This window comes from Oncorhynchus kisutch, linkage group LG20, assembly GCF_002021735.2.
Source record: "Oncorhynchus kisutch isolate 150728-3 linkage group LG20, Okis_V2, whole genome shotgun sequence".
Classification (NCBI taxonomy): domain Eukaryota; kingdom Metazoa; phylum Chordata; class Actinopteri; order Salmoniformes; family Salmonidae; genus Oncorhynchus; species Oncorhynchus kisutch.
Genome location: NC_034193.2, coordinates 24,380,366 through 24,400,122, shown reverse-complemented (window position 1 = coordinate 24,400,122; position 19,757 = coordinate 24,380,366). Strand labels below are relative to the sequence as shown.

The window sequence follows — 19,757 nt, the reverse complement described above, 5'->3', positions numbered from 1 at the left end:
GGCTGGTTGTCTTTTCTTCAGCCTGGCAGCGGCCATAGCATCAGATCTCCTTCTAGCCTCCTTGGAGATTCTCACAGCATCATAGAGAACTACTATTACGATGAAGCCATAGAAAAAGAGCCCCAAAATCAGGTTCACCTTCACAAGTGGCTCGGCGTAAGAAGGGTCGGTCAATATGTTGACTCTGGGTTTGATCTTCAGGGTGCTCTTCTGAGCTTTTGAAGCTGGAGCCTGAACATTTTCTTTGAAAACGTCATCGTCACCATGTAATGCTGTTTGCTTGTAAGCCAGTAGATAAGGAATAGGTTTCTCTACAATCTTCTGGGGGACTTTAGCTTTACCTTGGAAAGTATCATCTTTCATCCTCTGAGGTTGTTCCAGCATCTGGTCCACTTGCACCATTTTGGTCAGTTTTGCAGCATTGGGGATGTCCTGAACAGGGAGGTCCTTCACTGACATCAAAGGCTTGTGCTCTGGAACATAAATCAGGGGCTCTGAGGGGTCCTTGGCATTTTTGGAGGAATATCCTTTAGTCAACTGGCCCACATTACCTGGAGAAGAATCGTCTTTCACCCGTAAACTCTCAAGTTGTTCCAGCAATGTCTTAAAATGTGTCTCTTTGGTAGCGTCGGGGTTGTTCAGAACAGGGTGGTCCTTCACTGGCATCAAAGTCGTCTGCTCCGAAGACGAAGAAGACAACACATTTGTAGCAGCAGGCGATAGGAGACAGAAAATAACAGCCAAAAATAACATCTTCATGTTGCACAGCCCACCTTTCTGGGCGAGCTGTGCCATTTTGATGAAAGAAATCGTCTTTCAAAAGTAGGTAGTACAAATTGCAAGTCAAACTACTAACTGGTCAGCTGAGCTTTGTAAAAGTGATTTGGGTTTACTGTTCACTGTCAAAGATACATAAGATATGGACCCAACATGATGTAATAGAGGAGTCGTTTATGACATCACGAGTTCCAGAATGTTGACAGTGGCCAATCAACAACTCTGTAACCTGCTCTTCATTTTATTCATTCATTCAGATAATTCATTAATCTCTTTGGAGACATTTGGCAATTTGTTTGACGTGCAGTCCCTGTCCCTTAACGGCTTTCTCCGACAACTTTGGCAAATGCCCCTATGACCTACAGCTCCTCGTATACTACCAGATCATGATATCTACGCTGGTGCTTGCGATGACCCAGCTAATTATGAGCTTTCTGACCAGGGGAGTGAGACACTTTTGGGCCTTCCTCATGGCCCGCACCGCCCCCCTTGGAAACCAAATGTTTAAAAACAAGCTCTGATACTTTGGTCACTAAGAAAGTATTTTTTAAACCTCTCGCTCTAGCTGGATGCATCAATGTCTGGTTCATACATGCATAATCTGAGAGAAGAATGACTGTTTTACCTCAATTAGCCACAAAATCCCTAGTTTGAAAGCGACTGTTTTCTTGAAGCTGTGCCACACCATTTTCCTTACATTTACCTCCACATTTACTTCCATGTACGCCAGCTCCCTAGCATTTAGAATTCTAGCCAATGAACTTCAGCCCCTCACATTTGAGTAACAGCTAGCAAGAGGCCTGCCCAACATTATCCATTGAGGTTGCAGGGCTAACAGCTCAGAGGACACAGCAGAGAGAGCGAGCGAGACAGAGAAATTACTCGGTGCACATACAGTGCCTTCAGAAAGTATTCACACCCCTTGACTTTTACCACATTTTGTTGTGTTACAGCCTGAATTTAAAATGGATTAAATTGAGATTGTGTCACTGACCTATACACAATCATGTCAAAAGTGAAATTCTGTTTTTTGACATTTTTACAAATGAATTTCAAATGAAATGTCTTCAGTCAATAAGTATTCCATGCCTTTGCTATGGCAAGCCTAAATAAGTTCAGGAGTAAAGTTTGCTTAACAAGCCATATAATAAGTTCATTGGACTCTGTTTGCAATAATAATGTTTAACATGATTTTGAATTACTACCTCATCTCTGTACCCCACACATACAATTATCTGTAAGGTCCCTCAGTCAAGCATTGAATTTCAAACACAGATTCAACCACAAAGACCAGGGAGGTTTTCCAATGCCTCACAAAGAAGGGCACCTATTGGTAGATAGGTAAAAATAGAAAAAGCAGACATTGAATATCCCTTTGAGCATGGCGACGTTATTAATGACACTTTAGATGGTGTATCAATACACCGTCACTACAAAATACAGGCGTCCTTCCTAACTCAGTTGCTGAAGAACAGTGGTGGAAAAAGTACTGAAAAGTCATACTTGAGTAAAAGTAAAGATACCTTAATAGAAAATGACTCAAGTAAAACTGAAAGTCACCCAGTAAAATACTACATGAGCAAAAGTCTAAAAGTATTTGGTTTTAAATGTACTTAAGTATCAAAAGTAAATGGAATTGCTCAAATGTACTTAAGTATCAAAAGTAAAAGTATGAATAATTTCAAATTCCTTATATTATGCAAACCAAACAGCACAATTATTTTTTTTATTTACGGATAGCCAGGAGCACACTACAACACTCTGACATTAATTTACAAAAAAGGCATTTGTGTTTAGTAAGTCCGCTCGATCAGAGGAAGTAGGGATGACCAGGGATGTTCTCTTGATAAGTGCGTGAATTGGACCATTTTCCTGACAAAATGTAAGAAGTACTTTTGGGTGTCAGGGAAAATGTATGGAGTAAAATGTACATTATTTTCTTTAGGAATGTAGTGAAGTAAAAGTAAACATTGTCAAAAAGATGAGTAGTAAATTACAGATACCCACAAAAACGACTTAAGTAGTACTTTAAAGCATTTTTATTGAACTACTTTACCCCACTGCTGGAGAGGAAGTAAACCGCTCAGGGATTTCACTATGAGGCCAATGGTGACTTTAAAACAGTTACAGAGTTGAATGGCTGTGATGGAATATTGATCAACAACATTGTAGTTACTCCACAATACTAACCTAATTGACAGAGTGAAAAGAAGGAAGACAGTACAGAATAAAAAATATTCCAAAACATGCATCCTGTTTGCAACAAGGCACCAAACTAATACTGCAAAAAAATGTGGCAAAGCAATGAACTTTTTGTCCTTAATACAAGCATTATATTTGGGGCAAATCCAATACAGCATATTACTGAGTACCACGCTCCATATTTTCAAGCATAGTGGTGGTTGCATCATGTTATGGGTATGCTTGTAATGGTTAAGGACTGGGGAGTTTTTCAGGATAAAAAACAAAGGGAATGGAGCTAAGCACAGGCAAAATCCTAGAGGAAAACCTGGTTCCGTTAGACACTGGGAGATTAAATTCACCTTTCAGCAGGACAATAACCTACAACACAAGGCCAAATCTATACTGGAGTTGCTTATGTAACAATTGCTAAACACTATGGGCTACTGTATGTTTAAGCTTAAACTCTATTGGACCAGTAAGGTTCACTACTGGCGCAGTAGGGAGAAATGAAAACCCCACAACTGAATAATTTAGGAAAAGAATGTCGGCTTGTATTTTGTAAAATAAAAATACTTACAAAAACAATGAATCACCTTGAGGAAATATTGATATGTGAAATGTGTAGAATGAGCTCAATATGAATGAAATACATCAAAAGACTTAGATATCGGCCATATACAGTGGGGCAAAAAAGTATTTAGTCAGCCACCAGTTGTGCAAGTTCTCCCACTTAAAAAGATGAGAGAGGCCTGTAATTTTCATCATAGGTACACTTCAACTATGACAGACAAAATGAGAGAAAAAAATCCAGAAAATCACATTGTAGGATTTTTAATGAATTTATTTGCAAATTATGGTGGAAAATAAGTATTTGGTCAATAACAAAAGTTTATCTCAATACTTTGTTATATACCCTTTGTTGACAATGACAGAGGTCAAACGTTTTCTGTAAGTCTTCACAAGGTTTTCACACACTGTTGCTGGTGTTTTGGCCCATTCCTCCATGCAGATCTCCTCTAGAGCAGTGATGTTATCCTTCCTGTTTGGCCCTGTCCGGGGGTGTCCTCGGATGGGGCCACAGTGTCTCCTGACCCCTCCTGTCTCAGCCTCCAGTATTTATGCTGCAGTAGTTTATGTGTCGGGGGGCTGGGGTCAGTTTGTTATATCTGGAGTACTTCTCCTGTCCTATTCGGTGTCCTGTGTGAATCTAAGTGTGCGTTCTCTAATTCTCTCCTTCTCTCTTTCTTTCTCTCTCTCGGAGGACCTGAGCCCTAGGACCATGCCCCAGGACTACCTGACATGATGACTCCTTGCTGTCCCCAGTCCACCTGGCCATGCTGCTGTTCCAGTTTCAACTGACCTGAGCCCTAGGACCATGCCCCAGGACTACCTGACATGATGACTCCTTGCTGTCCCCAGTCTACCTGGCCATGCTGCTGCTCCAGTTTCAACTTCCACCTGACTGTGCTGCTGCTCTAGTTTCAACTGTTCTGCCTTATTATTATTCGACCATGCTGGTCATTTATGAACATTGAACATCTTGGCCATGTTCTGTTATAATCTCCACCCGGCACAGCCAGAAGAGGACTGGCCACCCCACATAGCCTGGTTCCTCTCTAGGTTTCTTCCTAGGTATTGGCCTTTCTAGGGAGTTTTTCCTAGCCACCGTGCTTCTACACCTGCATTGCGTGCTGTTTGGGGTTTTAGGCTGGGTTTCTGTACAGCACTTTGAGATATCAGCTGATGTACGAAGGGCTATATAAATAAATTTGATTTGATTTGATTTGATGTTTTGGGGCTGTTGCTGGGCAACACAGACTTTCAACTCCCTCCAAAGATTTTCTATGGGGTTGAGATCTGGAGACTGGCTAGGCCACTCCAGGACCTTGAAATGCTTCTTACGAAGCCCCTCCTTCGTTGCCCGGGCGGTGTGTTTGGGATCTTTGTCATGCTGAAAGACCCAGCCACGTTTCATCTTCAATGCCCTTGCTGATGGAAGGAGGTTTTCACTCAAAATCTCACGATACATGGCCCCATTCATTCTTTCCTTTACACAGATCAGTCGTCCTGGTCCCTTTGCAGAAAAACAGCCCCAAAGCATGATGTTTCCACCCCTGTGCTTCACAGTAGGTATGGTGTTCTTTGGATGCAACTCAGCATTCTTTGTCCTCCAAACACGACTTGTTGAGTTTTTACCAAAAAGTTATATTTTGGTTTCATCTGACCATATGACATTCTCCCAATCTTCTTCTGGATCATCCAAATGCTCTCTAGCAAACTTCAGACGGGCCTGGACATGTACTGGCTTAAGCAGGGGGACACGTCTGGCACTGCAGGATTTGAGTCCCTGGCGGTATAGTGTGTTACTGGTCCCAGATCTCTGCAGGTCATTCACGAGGTCCCCCTGTGTGGTCCTGGGATTTTTGCTCACCGTTCTTGTGATCATTTTGACCCCACGGGGTGAGATCTTGCGTGGAGCCCCAGATCGAGGGAGATTATCAGTGGTCTTGTATGTCTTCCATTTCCTAATAATTGCTCCCACAGTGGATTTCTTCAAACCAAGCTGCTTACCTATTGCAGATTCAGTCTTCCCAGCCTGGTGCAGGTCTACAATTTTGTTTCTGGTGTCTTTTGACAGCTCTTTGGTCTTGGCCATAGTGGAGTTTGGAGTGTGACTGTTTGAGGTTGTGGACAGGTGTCTTTTATACTGATAACAAGTTCAAACAGGTGCCATTAATACAGGTAACGAGTGGAGGACAGAGGAGCCTCTTAAAGAAGAAGTTACAGGTCTGTGAGAGCCAGAAATCTTGCTTGTTTGTAGGTAACCAAATACTTGTTTTCCACCATAATTTGCAAATAAATGTATTAAAAATCCTACAATGTGATTTTCTGGGAAAAAAATTCTCATTCTGTCTGTCATAGTTGAAGTGTACCTATGATGAAAATTACAGGCCTCTCTCATCTTTTTAAGTGGGAGAACTTGCACAATTGGTGGCTGACTAAATACTTTTTTGCCCCACTGTATCCTGCCTATAGTTTACTAGGGTGCACCCAACTCTATCTTAATCTGAGGGCCTCTCAGATTTCAATGATCAAAGTTAAATAGCAATACAATAAACATGAATCCACAGAAAAACACAACCCAATTCACAAATACAGACTTATAAACCACTATGACATTGGTCAAATTAAACAAAACAAAAAATATATATATGACAAGACTTCAAAATGGTTGTGTAGCAATGATCAACAATCAATTTGATAAAGCTTGAAGATTTTTTTTATAATAATGGGGAAACATCGTACAATCGAGGTGTACAAAACTCTGAGAGGCTAACCCAGAAAGATTCACAGCTGTAATTGCTGCCAAAGGGGATTATAACATGTATTGACTTAGGGGTGTGAATACTTATGTAAGTGAGATATTTCTGTATTTTATTTTCAATAAATGTGTTAAAATGTCTAAAAATATGTTTTCACATTGTCATTATGGGGTATTTTGTGTAGATGGGTGAGAACAAAATACACTGCTCAAAAAAATAAAGGGAACACTTAAACAACACAATGTAACTCCAAGTCAATCACACTACTGTGAAATCAAACTGTCCATTTAGGAAGCAACACTGATTGACAATAAATTTCACATGCTGTTGTGCAAATGGAATAGACAACAGGTGGAAATTATAGGAAATTAGCAAGACACCCCAATAAAGGAGTGGTTCTGCAGGTGGGGACCACAGACCACTTCTCAGTTCCTATGCTTCCTGGCTGATGTTTTGGTCACTTTTGAATGCTGGCGGTGCTTTCACTCTAGTGGTAGCATGAGACGGAGTCTACAACCCACACAAGTGGCTCAGGTAGTGCAGCTCATCCAGGATGGCACATCAATGCGAGATGTGGCAAGAAGGTTTGCTGTGTGTGTCAGCGTAGTGTCCAGAGCATGGAGGCGCTACCAGGAGACAGGCCAGTACATCAGGAGACGTGGAGGAGGCCGTAGGGCAACAACCCAGCAGCAGGACCGCTACCTCCGCCTTTGTGCAGGGAGGAGCACTGCCAGAGACCTGCAAAATGACCTCCAGCAGGCCACAAATGTGCATGTGTCTGCTCAAACGGTCAGAAACAGACTCCATGAGGGTGGTATGAGGGCCCGACGTCCACAGGTGGGGGTTGTGCTTTACAGCCCAACACCGTGCAGGACGTTTGGCATTTGCCAGAGAACACCAAGATTGGCAAATTCGCCACTGGCGCCCTGTGTTGTTCACAGATGAAAGCAGGTTCACACTGAGCACATGACAGACGTGACAGAGTCTGGAAACGCAGTGGAGAACGTTCTGCTGCCTGCAACATCCTCCAGCATGACCGGTTTGGCAGTGGGTCAGTCATGGTGTGGGGTGGCATTTCTTTGGGGGGCCGCACAGCCCTCCATGTGCTCGCCAGAGGTAGCCTGACTGCCATTAGGTACCGAGATGAGATCCTCAGACCCCTTGTGAGACCAATTGCTGATGCGGTTGGCCCTGGGTTCCTCCTAATGCAAGACAATGCTAGACCTCATGTGGCTGGAGTGTGTCAGCAGTTCCTGCAAGAGGAAGGCATTGATGCTATGGACTGTCCCGCCCGTTCCCCAGACCTGAATCCAATTGAGCACATCTGGGACATCATGTCTCGCTCCATCCAACAACGCCACGTTGCACCACAGACTGTCCAGGAGTTGGCAGATGCTTTAGTCCAGGTCTGGGAGGAGATCCCTCAAGAGACCATCCGCTACCTCATCAGGAGCATGCCCAGGGGTTGTAGGGAGTTCATACAGGCACGTGGAGGCCACACACACTACTGAGCCTCATTTTGACTTGTTTTAAGGACATTACATCAAAGTTGGATCAGCCTGTAGTGTGGTTTTCCACTTTAATTTTGAGTGTGACTCCAAATCCAGACCTCCATGGGTTGATAAATTTGATTTCCATTGATAATTTTTGCGTGATTTTTGTTGTCAGCACATTCAACTATGTAAAAAAAAAGTATTTAATAAGAATATTTCATTCATTCAGATCTAGGATGTGTTATTTTAGTGTTCCCTTTATTTTTTTGAGCAGTGTATATTTAATCCATTTTGAATTCAGGCTGTAACACAACAAAATGTGAATTAAGTCAAGTGGTATGAATACATTCTGAAGGCACTGTATCTGCACATATCTGACGTAGCAAAATACTTTCAGGGACACTTTTGGCTTGTGAGTGCTACTTTCAGAAATACTGGCAAAAAAAAGTATGCAAAAGTACAGAAGAATCATTTGTTAAACTATTTTTTTTCTCTGAAAAATCTATTTGATCAATTAAATAATGTTTCTTATTCATTTACAACACAACAGTACAACAACAAATCAAAATAACCAAAAATGACTTTAAACATACGTTTTAAATGCAATATATTTTTATTACTATTCTAAAGAAATTCAATTCAATTACAAACATAAAAAATAAGTCTTCATAGGTGGCAGTCTCCATGTGATCTCATTTGTAGATTCAATATCTGCTGCTTTTATTCAATGTCACTTGGTTTAAGAAGTAGCCCTCGGTCTTAATCGATACAAACCTCAGTGAGCCCGGAATGTGTGTAGCAGGGCTTCTCGGTTGCCTCGTAGTTGGATGCTCCAGCATTGTCGGATACAACTTCGGCTAGCTTGGTGTCCAATGGGTTTAATGCCACCTGGATGGTAGGCTCAGAGTCAGGCACAAGAAAGTTCTCTGGGATGCTAGACAGAGGCGGCTCACACTCTCTCAGGCTGACGGCACTCTTTCCGGGTCTCTTTTCCGATTCAGATTTGTCCTCGGTGGAGATGGACTCCTTTGACTTGTGCAACTCTTTTGCCGAATTGTCAGAAATGTGGGCACACTGTGGTGTGGATGATGCCTGTTTCAAACCAAAGCGTGAAGATATGCTCTCCCGAACTCTGGACACCAGTGTCTGCGGTTCATCGGTGGCTGGTTGTCTTTTCTTCAGCCTGGCAGCGGCCATAGCATCAGATCTCCTTCTAGCCTCCTTGGAGATTCTCACAGCATCATAGAGAACTACTATTACGATGAAGCCATAGAAAAAGAGCCCCAAAATCAGGTTCACCTTCACAAGTGGCTCGGCGTAAGAAGGGTCGGTCAATATGTTGACTCTGGGTTTGATCTTCAGGGTGCTCTTCTGAGCTTTTGAAGCTGGAGCCTGAACATTTTCTTTGAAGACGTCATCGTCACCATGTAATGCTGTTTGCTTGTAAGCCAGTAGATAAGGAATAGGTTTCTCTACAATCTTCTGGGGGACTTTAGCTTTACCTTGGAAAGTATCATCTTTCATCCTCTGAGGTTGTTCCGGCATCTGGTCCACTTGCACCATTTTGGTCAGTTTTGCAGCATTGGGGATGTCCTGAACAGGGAGGTCCTTCACTGACATCAAAGGCTTGTGCTCTGGAACATAAATCAGGGGCTCTGAGGGGTCCTTGGCATTTTTGGAGGAATATCCTTTAGTCAACTGGCCCACATTACCTGGAGAAGAATCGTCTTTCACCCGTAAACTCTCAAGTTCTTCCAGCAATGTCTTAAAATGTGTCTCTTTGGTAGCGTCGGGGTTGTTCAGAACAGGGTGGTCCTTCACTGGCATCAAAGTCGTCTGGTCCGAAGACGAAGAAGACAACACATTTGTAGCAGCAGGCGATAGGAGACAGAAAATAACAGCCAAAAATAACATCTTCATGTTGCACAGCCCACCTTTCTGGGCGAGCTGTGCCATTTTGATGAAAGAAATCGTCTTTCAAAAGTAGGTAGTACAAATTGCAAGTCAAACTACTAACTGGTCAGCTGAGCTTTGTAAAAGTGATTTGGGTTTACTGTTCACTGTCAAAGATACATAAGATATGGACCCAACATGATGTAATAGAAGAGTCGATTATGACATCACGAGTTCCAGAATGTTGACAGTGGACAGTCAACAACTCTGTAACCTGCTCTTCATTGTATTTATTCAGTCATAATTTATGAATACATTTATTTCTATGGATACATGTTGCAAACTGTCCCTTAACTGGTTTTAATACCACATTTTTTTGTGAGCATAGATATGAGCATCATGGATGCAATGGTGACCCATCATTCAGGGCAGGTGGTGCAGAGCCACACCTGTTTAGCTAGAAAATGTATTGAGCCAATAAAGCCGCATACAAACTTGGTCTCTTTTTTTGCTTTCTTGAGTGACACAGCTCCAAAATGTAGGTGTTTCAGCCTAGCTCAGTGCTTTCTGTGGTGGTGGGGTGGCCAGTGGAAAATAAGGTGCGTAGGGTTTGGTAATGTTCTCTAGTTGCCCTGTGATTGGCTCAGTGTTCTGTCACTCATGGGAATACTATGTTACTGCAAAATGTACGGGGAGAGGTAGAAAATCCGAGCCCCTTGGGTGCTGCCATAGAGTTACATTAGAAGTGCCCATCCAAGAAGGCTCAAAGTCATTGGCCACTGATAACATTATGTCGAAATCGCGTTATATCTACCGTAGCTTTGATTGGACTTATCATGTCAACATCATGCTTTCAAACTCTTAGCAAGCAAGCTAGTTGAATCAAGTTGACAATCTACTGGCAAATCCCTTTCAATCCTTGTCATATGAAGATGAATTATAAACAGAGAAAACATTATTGGACATAAACATTACACAACAAGTTAGAAATCGCAAATTCAACCATGAGTGGTTTAGAAGGAATCGGTGGCTAACTGCAAGCATTGCAAAGCAATCACTAGCCTGCTATTCAGTGGAGTGGGTGTGTGGTCCAAGTCTGGGTTTAAGGGTCTCTTTTCCAAGCTTAAAAGGATAAACATTCAACATTGGCCATGCTGTCAATCCAGCATGACTGCTCACTCACTCAAAACAACTGGAAACACAGAACTGGGAAATCTCAGACTTCAGTGAGTTCAAAACAACTGGGAACTCTGACAAAAATGAGCTCTGACTGGGAAAATACGTTTTGAACAGTCATCCAACTCGGAATTGCAAGTCGGGAACTCGGAACTCTGAACTGAAGGTCACTGACATCATGATTCGACCTTGTTTTTTTCAGAGTTCCCAGTTGTCTTGAAAGCACCATAAATCCTGAGAATGCCAGACTTTGATGACAAAAATTTGATAACAAGATTTGCCCACGAAGGACCGCCGCGCCACCTTCCTGTTCAAGTGAGCACAGCACAAGGTGAGTCCAAAAATGTCTTGTATGGTGCTGCATAAATGATGTAATATGCCAGGGAGATATGTATACTGTCGCTAAGAAAGTAATACTAAGTTTATGTTGTGTAGTAAGCTGTTACTAGCTCATGTGCCTCACCCTAATAATTTGGTCCCTTTTCCCCTCAAGTAGCCGAGTGGTTAGAGCGTTGGACTAGTAACCGAAAGGTTGCAAGATCGAATCCCAGAGCTGACGAGGTAAAAAATCTGTCGTTCTGCTCCTGAACAAGGCAGTTAACCCACTGTTCCTAGGCCGTCATTGAAAATAAGAATGTGTTCTTAACTGGCTTGCCTAGTTAAATAAAGGTCAAATAAAAAAATTATATAGCCTACTGTGATCTTGGTGTTGCACATGTAGCCTATAGCCTGTTTTAGAGAAATGTCATCATCGAATATTGTAAGAGCTTTCATTGTCTGCTTTACGTGCTCCCTTTATTTATCCTGCGGGTCTAACTTGAGAGCAGGCACCGCAAGTACAGGCACCACTGCGCTCCGACAGTCAGTCGGGTGTGGATTGATCTCAATGAGGACACATCGTTGAGCAACATGACATGATATAGTTTTCTCTCTATTGTTTGGGTAATCACAATTATGTTTTTTTTTTTCCCCACTTGAGCGATACAAAAGTTTTCACCCGCCGTTGCTGTTTCCGTCGTTCTATTGAATTGAAGAAGGGAAAGAAAAAAACGTGATATCCAGCTGATACAGTTTACAGCTGCTAAGACGTCATGTCACAAGGCCCTACTCTGGGAAGTGTCGATAGACATAAAGGCAGACGCTGAAAGGCGATCGAGATACGGTGGCACTCTGCATAAGTGCGGCTTTAGCGTGGCAGGTTCCATCAACGCTGTTTGCAACTACTGAAAGAGAGTACACAGCGCGTGTACAAGGCGCCGCTTGTGAAATCAAATGTGGTTTCTCGAGGATTCACCTCGCTATGTAGAGCTTTAAATAAATACCCTCCACTACGTCCCGAGTCCGACAGTCATACAGTATAGAGGTGATTCACACTGAACACATGAAAGAGGAACTTTGAAACGGGGACACTTCATTTCCAGTTGGGCAACATCGTGGAAGACGTGGGGTCGCTCCCCACTCAATAATGGTTGGCTATTGTGAGGAAAGACTGGTGCGGTCATAGCAAATGTCTTGAATTATAAATGAGGGATAGAATTGGCTTAGGGGGTAGATGAATGGATCCTTGCATGACCCTCTTTGGCGTGGTGTGTGTGTGTGTGTGTTCTAGGAATGTGTGTGTGTGTGTGTGTGTGTGTGTGTGTGTGTGTGTGTGTGTGTGTGTGTGTTTTCTAGGAATGGGTTACTGAACAGTCTGAGGTCTGTCAGTGAAAGCAAGTGAGTTTGGAGGAGATGGATGCGTTTCCCATGGGGGTGAGGCGGAGAAGCATCTAGGCCATTGATTTTCAATGTTCCCTGTGCTTTTAATGGGCACCATGACCAGGAGTAGATCAAGCCAACCAGACACACACCCACTCACACCGACTACATAGCCCTTTTGAGTTTCATTTGTTGCTTTTAACTCGAACTACTCTCGCTCACTTTTAGACTTGAGCATGAACCCGAGCTAGGTGTCCCTCTCTCTCTCTTCCTCTCTCTGTCTCTCATCTCATCTGGGCTGGCTTTCAAGGAGCCAACATCTGATAGAGGTCATAAAATCTCCTCATTAATTAATGAGAACCACCTGCTGTGCCAATACCAGAGTGGGACTCCATTTCAGTCTGAGAGAATTGCAACAGGGAGCGTGGAGAGGGGGAGATCTATACTATATACTGTGTGGTTGTGTAAGGATGGGTGTAAGGATCAGGGCTCTAGATAAGTTTCACTGAGCTGAGATCAAACCTGTGCCAAAGTCTTCCTGAGCAGGAAGTTGCCTGAGGGACAGACTTCAGGTGCACCTCTCTGTCGAGTTCCTTCTAGGTGTTACGCTGTTTTGTGTGTATATGACACTGCAAGTTGAGCAGGTTTCTATGGACTCTTACCTTGCACACGGTTGACTTTGAAGCAGGCAAGTCGTTTGATGCATTGGGTTTGGCCTAGAGCAGACCTATACAGGCCTGAAACTCCACAGCGCTGCTACTACTTTTCATCTTTTGAATATTTCCCTCTACAGGGATGGATTCAGACCTGGGACAGCCCGGTTAGTGGACTCTCTGAATAATGAATGGCATTAACCAATACATCAACTACAAGACCTTGACGGTCAGATTTGAATACCCTGGCCTAGACTGAGAACAGCTAAAAGCTAGAGCTAACACTTAGAAAAAAAGAGATGTATGCCTAGCATTGTGCTAGTACATCCTGTACCTCTTCTGATACTTAAACTTATTTACTTATTCTGGTATTGTATACTGTTATTTTGGGACAACAAACTGATGATTTGAATTCTATGTGCCACTTTTGAAATATTATGAACACTGGAGTGTAACCAGAATTAGGATAAAATCTCTGAGCCTCCCTCCCAAAACAACAACAACACACACACTCTATCTCAATCCCATCCAAATCCCCCCACTCATTCATTAGTTCATCCGCCTGGTTTTTTTTTAATGTGTTGCTCTTTTGTCACACTGCATAAACAGATTATGTTGAGCCTTATATGGCTGATGTGGCGTGATAGAGAGAGTGTGGATCAGCCATCTCTGCTATCTACACCGCTGTGAGGATAGAGGATCAAGAGGGGAGAGGGGTTAGCGGAGATGCTAGGCTAATCAAGCGCAATGATCATAAGAGGCATTAGCGCGACAGAGTGGGAGTCCTGACCTTGTTTTGACTGAGCGAGAGGAGAGAGGGGGAGATAAAAATAATAATAATAATAATAATAATTGAGCGAGAGACCAATCAGGCGGTGGGAAAAAGAATAGGACGAAGGGTGAGAGCGCATGAGTGCAATCAAAAGAGGAGTGACAGCGAAGGGGCGAGAGGGAGAAGGTGATGAAAAAGAGGGTGGGTGGGTGGGAGAGAGAGAGAGAGAGAGAGGGAGAGACAGGGGGCAAGTGTTTGGTCACTGAGCGAGCATGGGGATAAGTGTATGGTTAATTACTGCCACTCTGTTTCTGTCAGCAAGCAGGCGACTAGCTCGGGCTCCAGTGGAATGGCTGGCCACTCTCGCCTCCCCTCCGTGTGTCTGTCTCCTTCACGTCCCACCCCTTAGTCTCTCTGCTTGACTTCTCTTCTCCCCCCCTCCTCTCATCTGTCTTCACTTAGTCGCCCTCCTCCTCTCCACTCTTCTCCTCTCTGCTCCTCCTCCACTCTAAATTCTCCTCCACTTGTCCTCGATTTCTCCTCCTCTCCTCGGTCTTCACACCACCTCACCTGCCATCAGTTTCTCCCCCTCCTCTTCTTTGTCTACACTCCTCCTTTACTCTATTCCCTCACTCCACTAGTCCCCGCCCTATCAGCCACACCCAGCAGCTGCCTCTCCGGCTAATGAGCTGTGAGAGGGAGGAAAGGGGGGGGGGGGGGGGGGTGAGTGAGTGGAAGAGACAATGAGAGAGAGCGAGAGCAGGACAGGGTGAGCTATCCTCCTGTAGTTAATTCATTCTCCTCGACCTCAGTCATTGTTAACACTCACTGGTTTGGTTCATCTATTCACCTGCTGCCATGCAAAGCTTAACACATTACTGTGCCAGGCTAGCACATCCATCCATTTACATACACACATACATGGCTGTCTGTCTCTCACACTCATACCCACACACATACAAAACAAATAATATATTGCATAACGAATTCAGCCATGAGTAAAGGGATATAAATTAACACTCCTGAGTATTGCAGGTAGCATGTCTATACCTCACATGGTCACACACACAAACATTATTTCACAAATCCTGGTTATCTTTCAAATCCTATTGTTATGATACCTAACAACACACGCACAAAGAGGCAAAGCACTTCCGGGCAGAAAATAGCAGAAACAGTGCTCCACGCACACGCATGCACACAAACACTGCCCCGTCTACAAGTCACTAACCCTCAATTAGCCAGTTAGCAACAAAAGGTCCCGTGCCAGGGGACTTATGCTATTGTAATGTGAGTGGGAGCAAATACACCTGTCCAATGAGATATACCCAGATTTGAACCTGCCTCTTCCGAACAATCTATTTATACAACTAATAGGAGGCTGGGTAGGGTCAGAAGTGGGTCATATAGTACCTTCTATATAGCTGGGAGAAATCCACTTAGCCACATCTACTTTCACCAAGTCTACCTCTAATCTGTTAGCCATTGATTTGTTTAGTATAGGCGGCTCCCTAGGAAAGAAGAAATGTCTGGAGTTGCCAGGGCCACCTTCTGAGGTTGTGTTTCAAACCAATTGAGGCCATTTTCTTTTAGGCTTGGGGCAAAAGTATAGCTTCAGTATAGGGTCGCTGGTAGGAGAAAACACTGAGACAGTCGTCTGAGATGGCTAGAATTCCTTATTGACGCCGTCCATCAACGCGACTTGTTATCCACAACAGTGTTCCAAAAGCCAGGCGAATAGCTCCTGGGTGGTTGAAATGGGTGTTGTTGAAATGCACTTAGACATTTCAGCAACACCCACTTCAGTGAGCTCTCGAACTGCATCTTAACAACACCCATTTACCACCAAGCAGTATCTAAACAAGCACACAGGTTTCTTGGTCTCACGGCTTTAGCTGGTCTGTCTGTCTGTCTGTCTTCATTGTCAACGTCTTGTCGTCACTCGAATGAGTGTCACAACATGTTCAGAGGCATTGTTGTTACGTTAGAGGAAGAATGTGGGACAGTCACGGGGCCCTAGTGCCACGTTCACATGCTAGTCGGAACGTTCTATTTCCTGGTTGTGAAGTTGGAAATACGACTTTGCTTCGTTCATGTGCTTTTTGGTCAGAACGATTCTTCAACCAATACGATTTTAGCTAGCTTGATAAGCTTGCTAACATTGATCTGACTTGGATGGTCATCCAAGATAACTAATCTAGGGCGAGAGAATGTTTTTGTTACCTGTCTTTTAATGAGAAACTCATCTTAATTCAGTCAGATAAGTGTGTAACTGTTGCCAAATAATGACATTAACACATATTGCTAGAATGGGACAGTAGGGTGACTGCTCTAGCTGGTCTCGAACTCAGGCCACAAGCACCAATGACAAACAACCTAACCACTGTCCCAATAAGGGATATCTCCAGGGTATGTGCTTATTGGGCCAGTATAGTTAGGCCCTGTCCAGAAGAAACCCGAACCACTCCTCCCTTGGCACTTGTGTAGATCTGAAAAAACTTGATAAATGTAAGAAATAGGGTGAATACACATTGAAGTAAATCTCAGCTCTGTTAAAAGTACACTCAAGAAAATTAACTGAACAAAAATATCAATTGAACACGTAAAGTGTTGGTCCCATGTTTCATGAGCTGGTGAGAAAAAATCCCAGAAATGTTCCATACGCACAAAAAGCGTATTTCTCTCAAGTTTTGTGCACTAATTTGTTTACATCCCTGTTAGTGAGCTTTTCTCCTTTGCCAAGATAATCCATCCACCTGACAGGTGTGACACATCAAGAGGCTGATTAAACAGCATGATAATTACACACGTGCACCTTGTGCTGTGGACAATAAAAGTCCACTTTAAAATGTGCCGTTTTGTCACACAACACAATGCCACAGATGTCTCAAGTTTTGAGGGGGCGTGCAATTGGCATGCTGACTGCAAGAATGTCCATCAGAGCTGTTGCCTGATAATTTAATGTTAATTTCTCTACCATAAGCTGCCTCCAACGTCATTTTAGAGAATTTGGCAGTACTTCCAACCGGCCTCACAACCATAGACCACATGTAACCACACCAGCCCAGGACCTCCACATCCGACTTCTTCACCTGCAGGATCGTCTGATCCCTCCGGTGGGTGTGCTGATGAGTATTTCTGTCTGTAACAAAGCCCTTTTGTTTGGGAAAGCTACTTCTGATTCGCTGGGCCTGGCTCCCCAGTGGGGGGGCCTGGCTGCCAAGTGGGTGGGCCTATGCCTACCCATGGTTGCACCCCTGCCCATTCATGTGAAATCCATCGATTAGGGCCTAATGAATTTCTTTCAATTGACTGATTTCCTTATTTGAACTATAACTCTGTAAACACGTTGAAATTGCTGCATGTTGCATTTATTGTTTTGTTCAGTATATTTTATTGATCATAGTGATTCAGGACTATCGTTAAAACAGGTTAAGATGCCCCACCAACATTAGACAACTATACAGAAAGCCATTAAATTGTTGAAATAAGTAAACAAAATCAATGATGAGCGAATAGTCAGATTAATAACTGATACCTTACACAGATAAGGTGTCAGATCAGAATATCGTGAACCAAGAGGCTGTGAGTCCAAATCCCAGGTGAGGTCATGTTGAATAATAATTGCTAATTAATTGAACAAGCACAATGTAATCATGTATGTCAAAGTGTTTCAAATATGTCAATTGAAAACACTGTCTTAAAAGCACTGTGTGTGTGTGTGAGTATCCCTAACCTTGCCAACAGACAAAGAGCTGTGAATGGAGGGCCTTGATTGGCTTGGCATCAGTAACGTGATGTGTGTTTTGGGGGGGTGGCACAAATGTTTTTTCGCCACATTCCCATGAAACATGACTAGAGCATCAATGTGCCCAGTTTTCTGTAGGTTAGGAGAATATTCTATCAACGTCCCGCCAAACAACTCTCTCCCACAGAGCAGGCTTGCCATGTTCTCAGAATATAAGATATTCATGTTCTTGACACGTTTTATGGGAGTGTTGCAAGAAAGTTAATTTGTCATGTTTTCGGAGGGTTAGGAGAATATTCCATCAATGTCCCACCAAACATACACAGAACATGGTTGCCATGTTCTCAGAAAATAATATATTAATATTCTAGTCATGTTTTCTCTTAACCTACAGAAAACTGGACACATTGATGTTCTTGCAACGCCCGCATGAAACGTGTCTGGAACATTAATATTTTCAGTTCTGAGAACATGGTAAACCGTTCTGGATAAATTATATTTTACATTAAGGGGATGGTCTCTTGGAAAAATGCCTTGCACATCATGGGAACATTCCTATGAAAACGTTAGTTAATGACCTAATGAGACTCTTAAGGGAACTTTCTCTAAAGTTGTGGGAACGTTTGTTGTTAGCTGGGATTCAAGTTAAACTTCCCACTGGGAACTAGGCGCTTCTGATAACTCTGATTGGACATGAAAGCGGCAATCCCTCAAAAAGACAGATTGGTGCAATACAATACCAGGTCAACTGCAGCAGGCCTAAAGGCTTGACATTCAAAGGTACTCAACTGTCAAAAAGCAGGAATTAACAAGAAATGTCCAAGAAAGGTAGCCTCCCTTGAAAATATGTCATTTCTGTGCGTAGTTTTGTGGGCACAAAAACACAAATTGCTATGCATAATTTGTTGGGAAAATCCAGCATTATTAATCCGAATAAATAAAATTAATTTGATCTACTCTGGATTTTTCTGAATGCTCAAAACTGTCGCATCATTGCCAATTTCTGCACCTTGAGCGGAGCCTAGCACACTAAAAGACCTGGCTCACTGTCCACATTACTTGTGCGAGTTGTGACATCTTCGAGTCCAAGTGTCAACATGTATTTATTAAATTAGTCCCGCTTGAAGCCACAGTCCTTACCTGATGTGTCCCACATGTTCAGCTCAATCCTCTGTTTCTCGATCTCGAAACTCGCCGTGTAGTTCTCGAAGACAGTCGGGACATAATTCTGAAAATAATCATTTCAAATGGCAAAATGAAAACCTAAATCTGCCCAATGATGCAAAATGATACCATGTTCCATTCCCACTCATCTCGGCTGATAAAGTCTGGTTTAGGCTTATTCCTCTATCACATATCACATGTAGGTTATGTGCATATGGCAGACACCATATTAATTCTGAGCCAAATCTAAGACACATGGCCAGCTAGAATGTATAGGGATAAGGCTAAATGTATGTCATTAAATGAAAAATATGTGCCATAGATTTAGGCTATATACATTAGGCTATAGACAGGATCTAAAGCCTAAAAACTTTAGAATCATTAAATGTTTTAAAACATAGTTTATGGATTTGCCTGATGCGCGCATGGTGCGAACGCTAAACGACCATTTGTATTTTTATTTAAAATAATGATTTATTTATTACAATCGTACAAACTTCGTAATACAATCGCAATGACGTACCTCTGGATACGAGTCTTTGGCGAATACATGAAGTAATGCCGTTTTGCCACATTGCGTATCGCCGACCACCACGATTTTACAGCGGCTGCCCTTGCTCTCCATAGTGCCGTCTATTTGGTTATGATGCGTCGCCTTCTTTTCATTTAGCTACACTCCAGAATAGTCCCCAAGTCAAAGTGTAGAAAGTAGATACCGGTGAGATTTCCCTCCCTGTTTTCAGTTTTATTCCTCGCTGTGTGTGCCTTCCCGAAGCTTTTGACTGTCAGACTCAGAACTGTAATAACTCTTTAGCGCGCCTGCATAGCCTACTCCACAATGTTCCTGCTTGCCACCGCTGGATGCTGACAGAGCGT

The 19,757-nt window shown here is 43.0% G+C and overlaps 1 protein-coding gene across 1 annotated transcript in view; it reads right to left on the bottom strand.

Annotated features, from left to right (window-relative positions):
- The window catches only part of LOC116355493 (rho-related GTP-binding protein RhoN), a 64,966-nt gene extending 45,209 nt beyond the window's left edge, over positions 1-19,757 (bottom strand). The window contains exons 1-2 of the mRNA XM_031799679.1: positions 19,405-19,757; positions 18,858-18,945 (exon numbers count right to left, since the gene is read on the bottom strand). Coding sequence (XP_031655539.1) covers positions 18,858-18,945; positions 19,405-19,506 — 190 coding nt within the window. The 5' untranslated portion in view covers positions 19,507-19,757. The remainder of the gene's footprint in view (positions 1-18,857; positions 18,946-19,404) is intronic.